The sequence below is a fragment of the Tubulanus polymorphus genome, chromosome 11 (genome assembly GCF_964204645.1).
Source record: "Tubulanus polymorphus chromosome 11, tnTubPoly1.2, whole genome shotgun sequence".
In the NCBI taxonomy this organism is placed as follows: Eukaryota; Metazoa; Nemertea; class Palaeonemertea; order Tubulaniformes; family Tubulanidae; genus Tubulanus; species Tubulanus polymorphus.
This window is the reverse complement of record NC_134035.1, coordinates 12,766,644-12,779,942: the sequence shown is the minus strand read 5'-3', so window position 1 is coordinate 12,779,942 and position 13,299 is coordinate 12,766,644. Positions and strand designations below refer to the sequence as shown.

Sequence of the window (13,299 nt, the reverse complement as noted above, 5' to 3'; positions counted from 1 at the left end):
AACATTGTATGGTCGGGTACCAGAAGGAAAGAAAATGAATTCTATCAGTTGAAGCAGCCATTTCATAGGCTGCTATCGGCGTCCAACCATCGTTATTAGATCATTTTGCGTCCGAATTATACGCAATTTCCGAAAGGAAGTTTCTTTGCTTTTCTCTGCCTCGACGAAGAGGGCAACTTCAATGGGAAGGCAGGGTTCCGGACCCCCGAGACCACCCCCTAAATCAGGGGTTAAGTCAGTTCAAGTTGAACCCCCTCGTGAGCACTACAGTGGCGTGTTCGACTGCCGCGAACCAGCCACTTTCAGGACTGGGTGAAGTAATTCTTGGGGGGTTCTAGATAGTTGCGAAAGAATGTAGGCTACTTATGTCTTACAACTACGCGGGTTTTACATGCGCGACATCCATTTTATTGACAAGCGATAAAACTGAAGCTAAGATCGTTTGATTACATGTTCAGTAATTCCCGCAATTGAATGGGGGTCGCTGTAGTTCCTGGTGAAACTGCGCTGTCACCACTTCGAGAATGGATTCTTCATCGCTCTTCAAACATTTTGTAGCTAGTAATAAAACGGAAGATTGCCACTCGGCTCGTCTCCCGCGTTAATATCTTAATGAAGCTCATCACATAGCGCCTTTTCTCGATCTCTCTCGTGAGATATCCCGCTCCTATCGACGTTTATATTATTACTACTTGCAGAAACATATGTATCATTGATTCACACGAGTCGGTGTTTAGACCGCGCGCATGTGTGTGTGTGTGTGTTTATATGTGTTTATATGTCGTTGTTTTCCGTTGACTGGTGCGACGGACGGGCGAGGGAGGGACGACTCCGATTATTATATGAGATCAATAGCGAATTAAGCGCGGTAGCAGATTGGACGCGAAGGTCGCCTTTCAGCTACGGTGCGCGTACATCATTGAACGCGACCTCGTGGTGGAAAAAACAGTCGTTTTGCGAACCGATCTATCATATACGTAGGCAATATATACTAAAGGCTTCATCTGCTAATGTTTTCTATAACTCCGTGATGACCAGGTGGAAATACTCGATAGGGTCTGTATATATATATATATATTAGAGTGTAAAAGCTTAAAGGGATATATATTAATTCATTAATTTTTTTCGATGTGGATACACTATAATAGCAGCTCGTAGGTGCAGGTTAGTTTTTTATTATGACTTCTATTTAGGGCTTTTTTCAATTCAGAGTCTCTTTATCGCTGAGAATATGAGTAATTAATTCGAGGTCGCAAAAGAATCGATTGTGTGATCGGTAGTTCGAGCTTGTGCCTAAAACTGGCCGCATACATCCGGTACATAAACCCGTGTGATGAAAGCATTTCAGTTTCATATTCCGTGCACAACAATCGGAAAACTAGTGTTCATTGTTTGTGTCTTATTTACGGTGTGCGGTAAGGAGAAAACCAAAAAAATACGTGCAAATTAATGTTAGCGAATTAATGTTTCTCGTTTCATGTTTGTATCCGGTTTAATTCAAAGAAACGACGTTAAAAACGTCAAAAGCATCTTGAAAGTGTTTTTTTTTGGTGGCAGCAAGATTAAAAGACATTTTCCAGTAGAGGTGTTTGAGGTGTAATATTATTATATTATGCAGTTTTTTCGCGGTGCGATGTTTTTTTTTACTCCTCAAACTCCGCGTAACGATTCCGCGGTAATAGAGTGAGAGAGTGATATTATGTTTATTTAGTTTGAAAACTCTCCTCCTCAAAGAGAATTGTAAGCATACTTGCCGTAAGGAAGTCGTTATAAAAACGCATTTACGCAACTTATCAAATTTCGTTTATTTGAATTCGCATAATGTTCTAGTTCTTGAACTTCACGCCGTATTTTACATTATTATTTTCGTCTAGTTTTTATCTAACATTTTCCGATTTAAGCGATGCTTTTATACAAAATACGCATTTTTGCTATATATATATAGGATAATATTTTTGATGGTTTGTGATAGTACCATTTTATTACTCGGTAAAGCATTTTTGGTATTCCTGTATACCCAGCACCCCGAAAATGTTCGCTCGCTCTATATAAGATACGTTGGAAGCTTTCTACATCAAGGTTTATCAGTTCGTTAAACTGTATGGACATTGTGATAAATAGGGCCTATCATCTATCATATCAAATTACAACAAAACTACATATACCGAATAATAGTTTTCCAGACAAATTTGAATAATTGCAATATTTATTCATATCCATGTGATAAATGGTATGAAGCGATGATAATATCCCTATATATCCTGAAACGAATGCATAAATATGATATTCATAGGGTAGATGATTATACTTCAGTGCGGCTTCATTTTTATTTCATTTTCTCTGTCAAAGAGATTAATTCAATCATTTAGATATCATCGTGTCAACTGGTGCCACAGTTCCTTGAATATTATAGATAAACCCTGAACATATGTGATCCGCTTATAAGCTAACTGCGGCATATAAATGTCAAGCTGTTGAGGGCATTTTGCGAGGCACGTTTGTCTATTAATTTTCACCTTTATGCGCTGACATTCTTCCGAAGAATAGACGACGATTTATGAAAATACGAATAGAATGAAGAAATGTTTCTTGTTTTCTCGCTATCAAATTTGTCGTCGCGATCGAAAATCTTGGCGTGGCCCGAATCAGCGACCATAGAAAATAGACTCACATTAATATTACTTAGCCGAATTACGTTATTCAATATTAATTCATTTGGATATTCTTAAGTTGGCATTTTTATTGAAATTTTCATTGAAATGAACATTTTTTTTCACATTAGATATATATACAACTAAAATTCAGATATTTCACGTGCAAAAATGGCTTTTCGTTAAATCAATATTATCCCACGTCCCGCTCCGCTTCTCGCTTCCTGTGATCTCGGAGAAGAGAAAGAAATATGTAGGTTTAACCGTATTGTCGAAACCGGGATTGTTGCAAGTGTTCGCGAAACCCTATTGTATTTGTTCACCTGTTGATATAATTAGGTCTAATAGGTTTTCGCTTTAGTGATAATAATAGCTTTAATAATTCCACAATGGATTTTAAATTTAAGAATGAACGAAATATTATAGGAATCACCCATATGTATGGTTAACTGTATGGTATCGTGCATAGGACCCATTTGCAGATCTGACTGCCATAACTATTTATAAGAACTCGATCGCTACCGAAATTATCAAAATACTCTCAATAATCTAATGATTTCTCGTTCATTTACAATTAAACTACTATTTTCGATATCGAATTGTGGTGAAAACTATTACGAAAGTCGACGCCGACGCCGACGTGGCATATCGTTATACAGTGCTAACAGCTTCAAAAGCGGTTCGTAACGAAGTTAGGCGATTTTTACTTTTTTCTGAGGGATAACGGGCATTTCCACTGTGTATTTTACAGTGTTTTATCGCTAGTGGAAACTGTTGAAATAGTTCTCGTTGTTGTAACATGTTCGAAACTAAACAAATAGTAACAACTGACTCCTCGTCGATTTCCGTAAAAATCGACCGTATACACGTCATCACCGATGATTTGTTCGCTGAGGAGTTGGTAATTGTTTTTACAACTAGTTTATATATAAAGGTACAGGTTTCTTATCACTTCTTAGCCTTATCGTTTTACTTCACGCGTGAAACGTGTGTAATACACATACGAACAATATCGGATTAACGCAACGATCAGAGGAGATTAAGACAAATGTTTCACAATATGGATGAATCAATATTCACGGATGGATTACGCAATAACCGGTAGAACCTGGTTCCATAGAGTTTTATTCCTAAGTGTGACTCAAGAGTCAAGAATTAACATTAGTTAATTTCCGATGTTTTAAGAGTCAGACTCAACCTAGAATTTTACATTGCAACTGGATTTGGATCCCGTTTTACAGTATTTCCAAAGTCGGACGAAAGATAAGTTCATTTCAGATGTTTTGACCCTCGCATCAAATCTTAATACCGAACTGTTCAAACAAATTCTAACGAATAGCGCTGGTTGTCGAGATGAAACGTTGATGCAAATGGAGTCGCATAATGTCTAACCGTCGCGGAAACTGAGATCTATAATGCTTGAATTCCCGCGGCGGCGGTGGTGAAGTTTTTCATGAGGCTTCGACCATCCAGCTCGCGACTACGGCTAACACTATAGGGATTTATCAAATTCGCGATAGAAAACGGGACCAAAGCGGCGCAAAAACGCTCGAAATGATTAAATTAGTGCGTGCGAGTAGAGTAATGATATATAAGTGAGTAATGTCGCTACTGAGTACCCGTGCGAGTACCTATAAACTCCCTAATATTGACATAATTTAGTTATCCACAGATGGGAAGTGATGGAACGGATCTCACTCTAATCGCGTCGCCGTCATACAATATCGAATTAGATTTATGTATGTGATAATGGTTTGTAACTGTGAGGACACTGATGACGGGTCTATATCTGGGTATAGTCGCATGGATGGACCACTGAGTATGATGCAGTCAATTAGCCTTGCTAGTTTTATCGAATGCATTAATGCACTGCTGAACACTAAATAATTTGTCGCGAGTCTATATACTGTGGTAGTATGGAATTTAAAAAAAAACCAATGATTGTTTGATGCCGGATGACTTCTCGGATTTTCTGGCATATTTCCTTCGTTAAGTGGAAAAAAAAAACAAATAGTTGAATAGTTAACTCCTGTCGGATAGTCGTATTTGTCGAATTGGAATTGTCGGATATATTTTCCTATTTAAAGTGATACGTGCGGTAAAAAAACACGTTTTTCAACAGAACCGTTTTTGAGTGCGAGACACAAGAAAACAAAACAAAAAACATGATGTCGTTCGTTTCAAATTCTTCCCAAAAATGTTTTTCGTGTTACATCTTTGCACATCACCGGCTTAATAAGTTGATGAACCAAATCTTTCGTGACGTATAGGTTTTTAACTTCTAATTCTTGATCAACCCAGGCAGTCGTGACTTCTTGTCATTAACATATACTGACCACAGTCGTGTATGGAAAATCTAAAATCATCAATTATACATAACTGCATGCGTCAAACCATTGTGACTGATAATCAGCTTTTTCAGTTTTTTTTCTAAATGTATTTGAAATGCAGAAATTGTAATATTGGAATATTGACATTAAAATGTGTGTGTTGAGAGGGTTGAGAGGTGACTGCTTGTTTCGGAAATGTTATGGTTCCGTTATTGGAAGTTCAGTTATTCGGTGAAGTATCGGGGGAATAATAACATTACTGCACAGAAACGCCAGTGACAGTTGACATACAGTCGTAGACGCGTCTAGTCTTTTAAATCTTTTTGATACGAAAATATCTAATTGAGATTAATCCCACATTTTGAAGAGACTTTAAAATTCAAGTAAAATTGAAGGTTTATTGAGTGAATCAGCGTTCAGATTGTTGGATTTCGCTTGAATCGTATTTCATACGGATATTTCGTTCAGGATACATTAATGTGTGATTTTAGTCTGCTTCTTCTCAATAACTCATTATCACTGGAATACATGTGTCTTTTAGTTTCGGTTTCCTAAGTTCAGGTATGATTCTGTAAATCATTCATTATGAATTTATAAAAAGATAAGCATTTAAACGTATTCAGATTCTCTCAGGTTAGTTCAGGTTAGTTCAGCAAGTCGTAAAGTAAAGTATAAATCAATCAGCTAGATTTTCTTTTTTTGCGTATAAGCAGTTGTTTAAAGTTTAGCGTAACGTAACGTATATTGTAACGTGTATATTTAGGCGAACCGAACGGGAAAAAATATTCTGGAAAAAATCCATCAAAAAGTGCAGCTAAAATCGAGGCGTAACGGTGACTTTGAGAATCATGCGTCGTGAGACTGTTCAGTAAGGAATCGGATTAATAGTTCGTCATCGATGCTGAGAATGACCGGTGACCGAGCTTTATTTAAAACTCGCTATAAACCTTGCGAATGTTGCCGGAACGATTCCGAACCGGTTTGGGTTCTACGAGAACCGTCCGCCTCGAAGATAACAACAGCACCGTCATCAAAACGCATTCCACAAACTCTCATCGATAATGGCGGATTCGCGATTTCCGGTGAGAACGAACCGTTTCTCGAACACGAACAGCGGCCGGATGCGCATCATATCCTACCGAATTGCGGGGATTATCTCTCCCCAAATACGGATAAAACTCACTATCAGAGATTGTTGTCGGATTATCTGACTCGATACGAGCGACATTCTCAGGGTAGCGTCAGTGCCATCGCGGACGGTGAACACGACGGTAAGTCAATCGTGTGAATGATGAGAAAGAATTATTTTCAAGTCCTAAAACAATAGATAAATGGTAACTGAATGATGAAATACGCAGATGTAAAAAGCCCAACGCAGACGATTTTCCTGCTTCGTGTGTTTTGGGTTTAGCTGATCAAAATACAAGCTTTTCATTTAGGCTTTTTTTCCACTTATTTCATAAAACCGTTCATTGAAGGGGTATACTGTCGAATATTTAATGCAATAACTTATTACGTGATAAAATGGATGTAGATGTTACATTGATTCGTTTTTATGAGGTCACAGCATTTTGAATTCGATTCTTCAATTACCGAAACTTCATGGAATCCTTTTCTAAAATCTATATTCGTTACGTAAATTTCAACATTTTAATAGATGAGTGAATAGTACACGTATATATCTTAAAGGCAACATATATGTAAATATACACGTCTATATGTATTTTACTGCAGTAAGACGTTCGAAGATGTTGTTTTTCTTTTACTAAAATACATGGAAAGTGAAGTCGCTTTTAGAAGAATATATTCTTTAACAACTTTCCTTCTTCAAATATATTTTTTAGCGGATGGCTGATAGGATTTTCGCTAACACTCTATACTTGTTAAGCTCGTTGATGATGGTTTCGCGATCCGGTCCCAAATCAATCGCGTCTTTGATGTTATCAATAGGCTGTTTGTATTCGGTGTTTGTAGCTCTTTCCGACATCTGAAGTAGTTTGAAGTAAATGTGGCAGTTGAAAACCCCGGCGTTTATCGTGCCCGTGCACATGGTCGACGTACAATTATTCGTCTGTGTATCGCACTGGAGCCATTGCGACACTTTTTTCACGATCTTGAGAAAACGCGAATTCTAGAAAATAAAATTCGTGATCGGTTTGTAATTCGATCAATATCCGCGACTAAATTATTCGTGGGTCGTTGTAGCTTGAAGGAGGCACAGCGTCTGAAGCCGAGCTGCTCAATATCGATCATTGAAGAAAACGCAGAAAAACATAGCCGGTAGTTACGTTTTGACTGAATTCGAAGCGGCGAATAGGAATCTTTATAATATTTACTGTCAAATGAGCCTCACCATACATTATGCAGGGGATGGTTTCCGTGGCCTAATGGAGTTTTTTTCGTCTATTTTTAATGGTGATATGATTTTAAAGATTCATTAAGGCCATTAAGAATAAATGAAGAAATCCCACACTTCGAATTTAAAATTATACGATCAAATTTATTATTATGAAACCACAACGTTTCGGCTGTTGACTAACAGCCATCATCAGGTGGAATGATGATGGCTGTTAGTCAACGGCCGAAACGTTGTGGTTTCATAATAATAAATTTTGATCGTATAATTTTAAATTCGAAGTGTGGGATTTCTTCATTTATCTACAGTATACACTGATTATAGTGTTTATTCGACAACTGCCATTTAGAATATCAAGCCCGATAACCTTTCTCGCAAAAGGGCGCGAATGATTCCATCTAAAATTCAAATTATTTCTCAATGAGCCATTTTCAAACTCTTAGTTTTTGAAAACGGAATATAATAGAATAAAAGTAAAAACGTCGCTACTCTCTTAGTTTATAGTTTATCTTCCCGGGATTTTTCTTCATCTGATGAGCCCTCTGTCCCGTCCCGGCAGGACGTGTGCACAAAAACCCTCAAAGACGCAAAAATACCTACTGTGAATCTTTTCGGCGACCCGAGTGCGTTGTTGATATCGGTTTCCAGACTGGTGATGTCGAGTTTACTACCTGTAGCATTTGTACACGCATCTATACGTATCATTATGTCCGAACATGCCGGTTTCGGTCTGTGCCAATTCCAACGCGCCTGGGCGCAGCAAACCAACATCAACAGGACAACTATACTCGACAACTTCATGGTGAGTGACAGCGCATTTGTCGAACTGCGCTATTTATTCGAAAGCATAGAGCAGTAATATTCGATGATTTGTTCAGGTGAAATTGTCTTAATAACACTCACTGCGCGGTAATATCGGCGGTGATAGTTTTGATCAGTTCTCGGCCCGATGGGCCTCAATACGAACGACCATCAAGAGGAGACTTGTGGTCATCAGCAAAAATTAGATATTCCGAAAAATAAGCGCAAAAGCTGCAGCACTGCCGGGGGATTGTGACATATTGGAAACTTTTTCTTGCCAATCTTAAAGAATCCATTCTCGAAAAGACAATGACAGCAGTCGTATTCCTTGCGCAGCTTGATACTCAATCTTTTCGGTAGATGGGATGGTTCCGGGTAACTGCTGTGAAACGCGGCAGGGATCCTGGTGAAACATCGGAAAAAAGTCAATAGGCTTTTGTTTTATAGACTTTTTACATGCATCGGCAGTTTGAAAACGTGTTGCGCCATTCATACTCGATCCCATCACAGTTATGACTAAAAAGCTATAGTTTCATTTCCAATATTTTGTTCAAGTTTCATATGAACCAAAGCTGAAATACACCGTTTTAAGTTTTTTTTTCAGATTCAGCCAAAAAAAACTTGGTCTGGTTCTATAACCAACTTAAGACCAGTATTAGCTCAATTTGGTTCTATAGCCAATCTAACAATTTAAAACCAGTCTAAGCTCATGGTTCTATGGTACTATAACCAACTTAAGACGAGTCTAATGGATATTTTCGCTTCATGAAATATTTGTAAAATATATTTTCGCTCGCACACGTACCCCTCCGAGAAAAAACTCACACCACCCTTGTTCTGTGTTTAAACACCCGTCGGGTTTAAGAGCTAAACAAAGTCTAACATTGTCACACGCATCCAGATGGTTGTCAACTCGCTGATGAGTTTATAGCACACGATAGTCTATTACGCTGTGTCTGGTTATACAAGTATCTAACAACATCTGAAACATGTACTACGCGTAGTGACGTTCGTCTGTAGCTTTCTGTACGCGCGGTTCATACTACTCAACATCTCTCACTATACGAGCTCATCACCAGCTTCAGCTCGTTGTACTGCTCAGACACTGCTGGATTTCAAACGGCCATTACCGTGATATATTTGTAGAATTCTGACGACGGAGGATCTATACATCGAATCGGGCTAATTTCATTGATATAATTACATATACTAGTAGTTAATGTGATTTGGAACTTGTTTCTCGTGCGGGAATTCGAACACAGAGCGCGGTCTTATCCATGGTAATTCGCTATGTGATGGTTATCGCTATGGTTGTTTCTTTGTGAGGCTGGAGTAACGACTCTGTCACAGTCCTGTCGAACTCGACAGTTCGGCTGTCGTGTTGTACGCTGTAACTGGTGACGTATATCGACTGCGGATGTCTCGAGTGAAATGCTGCGTCGGTGATCGGACACCAAACGTTCGATCAATATAAAATATTGCTGTTTGCAGTATATGTGATTATATGTAATGCTGATCTGAAGAGAGGCTGTTCGGGATAGCGATACTGGCATTTTGTCGAAAAACATGTAAGAAATCGAATCTTCTTCGCCGGGAGCTTGCGAGAGGGAGAGTTAACTTCGGAACAGTGGTATCCCTGTGGTGGGGATATTTTCGTACCCGTTTCGTCGGAATAGAAAGCTATATTTACGTTTTACGGGCTGATGAATTGTTTTCAACGTTAAACGCAGACGCGAGGTCTTTAATGAGAACACTAACGCATAAAAGCAAATGAGAAAGTTCAAATTCAATGACTCCCGGTCACAGTTTCATTGTTTTCACACTAGAACTGGATTATCGGCCCACTGGTGAAACAGTGTAGTGTATTACAAGAAGTGAACTTTAGGTTATTTTTAAGTATAAGGTCGACCTTCTGGTGGTATACATTCTAAGCACCAAGTTGTCTATTAAGGGTGTGGTTTCTATGATATCCAGTGCGTATACGTTTCATATGGAACTGTTATAATTATCGAGTCTTTTGATGAATTTATACGGAGTTTAAGACGAAAGTTCATTCGTTTGTCGTACGAACACTTTGGATGATAGATCGATTTTAGAGTTCTAAGCCGTAGCTGTGACGGATTAATACTGAAGGCCGCCTTACTTGAATTCGGATAATTAGACTCGTGAAAATGGGACGAAAAAAGACCTACAATCTAACTGTGCGCGCACCCGAACAAGATGGCCACTATGGCAACTTTACGAAAGCTGAAATCTCACCGAAACCGGTGCCAAAGCTGTATCCTCCCACTTCCGCGAATCAGGCTCGTCCAGCGATGACGTACACGCGGTACGTGGTATGTCCCGAAAAGACCGCTCTACAGGAACCAGCTTCAACTGACGTGTGGGTCAAACGAACTGACTTTCTAGAACGGGCGCCTCCGAAGAAAACAGTGCCATCACGGGCCACTTTTGCGACTCCGAAAACCGATACGGAGAGAAGGTGTCAAACTTGTCGTAGCGGTGATGATCGGTTAAATAACTGGTCGAAGACAAACAGAGGCGACGATTCGGCCGGGGTCACTGCGGTGGTCAGTAGATCGGTGACCGGCTGTAGGAGACATGGTAGCCAGAAAATAGTAGGAACAGGTAAACAGATTAACACCCAATGTATTGTAAGTTTCAAAAATTGAAAATGATATTTGTTTATCAAAAAAGTTAAAATCAAAATCTTAAAAGATGCAACGTTTCTGGCTCTCTCTCTCTCTCTCTCTCTCTCTCTCTCTCTCCCTCTCCCTCTCCCTCTCCCTCTCCCTCTCCCTCTCCCTCTCCCTCTCCCTCTCCCTCTCCCTCTCCCTCTCCCTCTCCCTCTCCCTCTCCCTCTCCCTCTCCCTCTCCCTCTCCCTCTCCCTCTCCCTCTCCCTCTCCCTCTCCCTCTCCCTCTCCCTCTCCCTCTCCCCCTCAGTCTCTAACCACTGTACCTATAGATCCACGGTGTTGTCATTAAAAATATTTGAAATTGAAATTTCTATTTACACTAAAACTCGTATCTAGGTTTTGTTTGTTCAAAAAGAATTTTTTATCATCGATCTAATCATTATTCATACGATATGAATAATAGATAATATGTCTGTATTGTTCTAGCGGGTGTTTGCATTTATTTGTTGATAATTCGCGGTCCAGGCAACAACGCCGAAATTACGTATTCGATCACATATTGTCTGGAATTATAGACGTTGATTTAGGGAAAATCGAGATTGACACAGATACATAAAACTGTGTTTAATCGCTGGGTATATATATAAGTAATATTTACTGCGATTAGTTGGTAGCAGTCTGGGCAGTGCATTACAAAGCAGAGACGGATTTCAACATATTGGACCCAATTCCGCAGATTTCAGTTACAATTGCGGTTGTTACGGTTTCAGTGATCGAAAACAAGCTGATTCCAACTTAAATTTAATTCAGAATTTTTGAATTCTTCGTGTTCTGTACTAGCAACCTTTTGGTCCGGTGTCTCCAGCATCGTGAAGTCTGGTAAAGGTCTAAAAGTGTCGAGAACGGAGGAGGATTTAAGCGTGAATTTGTTACACCGTGAATTAGCTCAAATATAAATATATATATACGTAACACTCGAACATGGAAAAGTTGAAACGCGATAGAAAATCAGCGAATAAATCAAAATCAGAAGAACGCGAAACGGAAAAGAAGGTTTTACAATCTAAAGATAAAAAAGGTATGATGACTTCAGGAGCCATTTCCACGGTTAAAACTCGACTCGTAGATCTAACATGGTCTTAGACTCTTCTTAAAAATTAAGCTATGACCGCGCAACTCATATAGAAACAATTTTGCCAAAATATTCTTAGTTTTCTATCCTATGCAAATATTTTTTAAATCTATTCAAATAGGAAGTGATGGTAAAGTTTCAACGAGCGAAATGGGTTTTAATTTTTTTGCTGAGAAATAATAACTGGTATTAAAGAATAACTGGTATCAAACATATTTTTCGTTCATTCATAATTCATTCACGTTCTCTTATACTCTTGGCACGGACAATTTTTTCGTGGGCCCGTTTGTATAGAACTGAACATAATAGACTAATAATGCTGCTGTAGTTGGTCTAATAATGCTGCTGTAGTTGGTCTAATAGTGCTGCTGTAGTTGGTCTAGTTATCACGAAAAAAATACTCATCGTTTTTATGTGTGCATTTTCTGTGAACAGTCTACGAGGTCAATTGGCAGTCGTGTTTACGCGCTCTTATTAAATCATTCAATTTTCGTTCATTAATTCCTAATTCTCCGATCAAATCAAAGCGTGGTGACAATACAGAATCATGTTTGAATGCCAAAATAAATGGATAAATTCATATTTGTTGATTGTATGTCCGCGTATGTTCGGTTTCAGAGCTGAATCACATTTGACGTTTACACAGTGGTGGCATATTAGGTTCGAATCTGTCAATGCATTTTATTCTATGAATCGGTATTTAAATTTACTACAATTCCCATCATCCTGAATGGCTTTGCAGAAAACCCGTCATCATCATATTTAAATCATTCAATTTTCGTTCGTTAATTCCTAATTCTCCGATCAAATCGTAAATCCTGAATTCTACGACGACTGCTGTTTCAGCGATTAGTGGTTCGAGGCATGCCCCCCGATTCTGAATCTGTTTTCCAGCTTATTTTCATCATATAAGGAACCGAATTGCATAGTCATTAACCACAACAACCATCGAATTGGTCGTGAGCAATTTGATGAATATATTAAGAATAAATGGATTAATTCATAGGCAATTATTTCTTTTTTATTTCCAAATAGCGAAACCGGGACAATATCGAATTCGAGATATCGAGATATCGAATTGTCAATTATAGAATTAATAGAAACCTGATTAAAAACTTCGATCGGTGTTGAATACAAAATGGATATGATCAGAATGTCGTCTCTGGGTTTGACAAAAGGACTCCTGAGTATAAATGTAAACTAGTTTCTACGGCGTTGCGGGTGTCACGACGACATCCGACTGAATGAGAAACAAAAAGTTGTTTTGAAGAGAACAACTTTCTTTTCAAAAATTAAAAACGTATTTGATTGGAACGACGACGACAAAACGCTCAGTGAGTCACTGAACCTGCTACAGTATGTACTATACTACTCTATACACAGTGACAGTAT

General features: G+C 38.7%; 1 protein-coding gene across 4 annotated transcripts in view; it reads left to right on the top strand.

Annotated features, from left to right (window-relative positions):
• LOC141912561 (1-phosphatidylinositol 4,5-bisphosphate phosphodiesterase delta-1-like) overlaps positions 1-13,299 on the top strand; it is a 50,877-nt gene that overhangs the window by 24,313 nt on the left and 13,265 nt on the right. The window contains exon 2 of one of the 4 annotated variants that reach the window (XM_074803838.1): positions 5,745-6,252. The exons of 2 other annotated variants lie outside the window; for them this stretch is intronic. In XM_074803838.1, the coding sequence (XP_074659939.1) occupies positions 5,880-6,252 (373 nt within the window). In that variant the 5' untranslated portion in view covers positions 5,745-5,879. Of the gene's footprint in view, positions 1-5,744; positions 6,253-11,364; positions 11,854-13,299 lie in introns of those variants that run through there. One more of the 4 variants, XM_074803841.1, reaches the window with a different exon arrangement.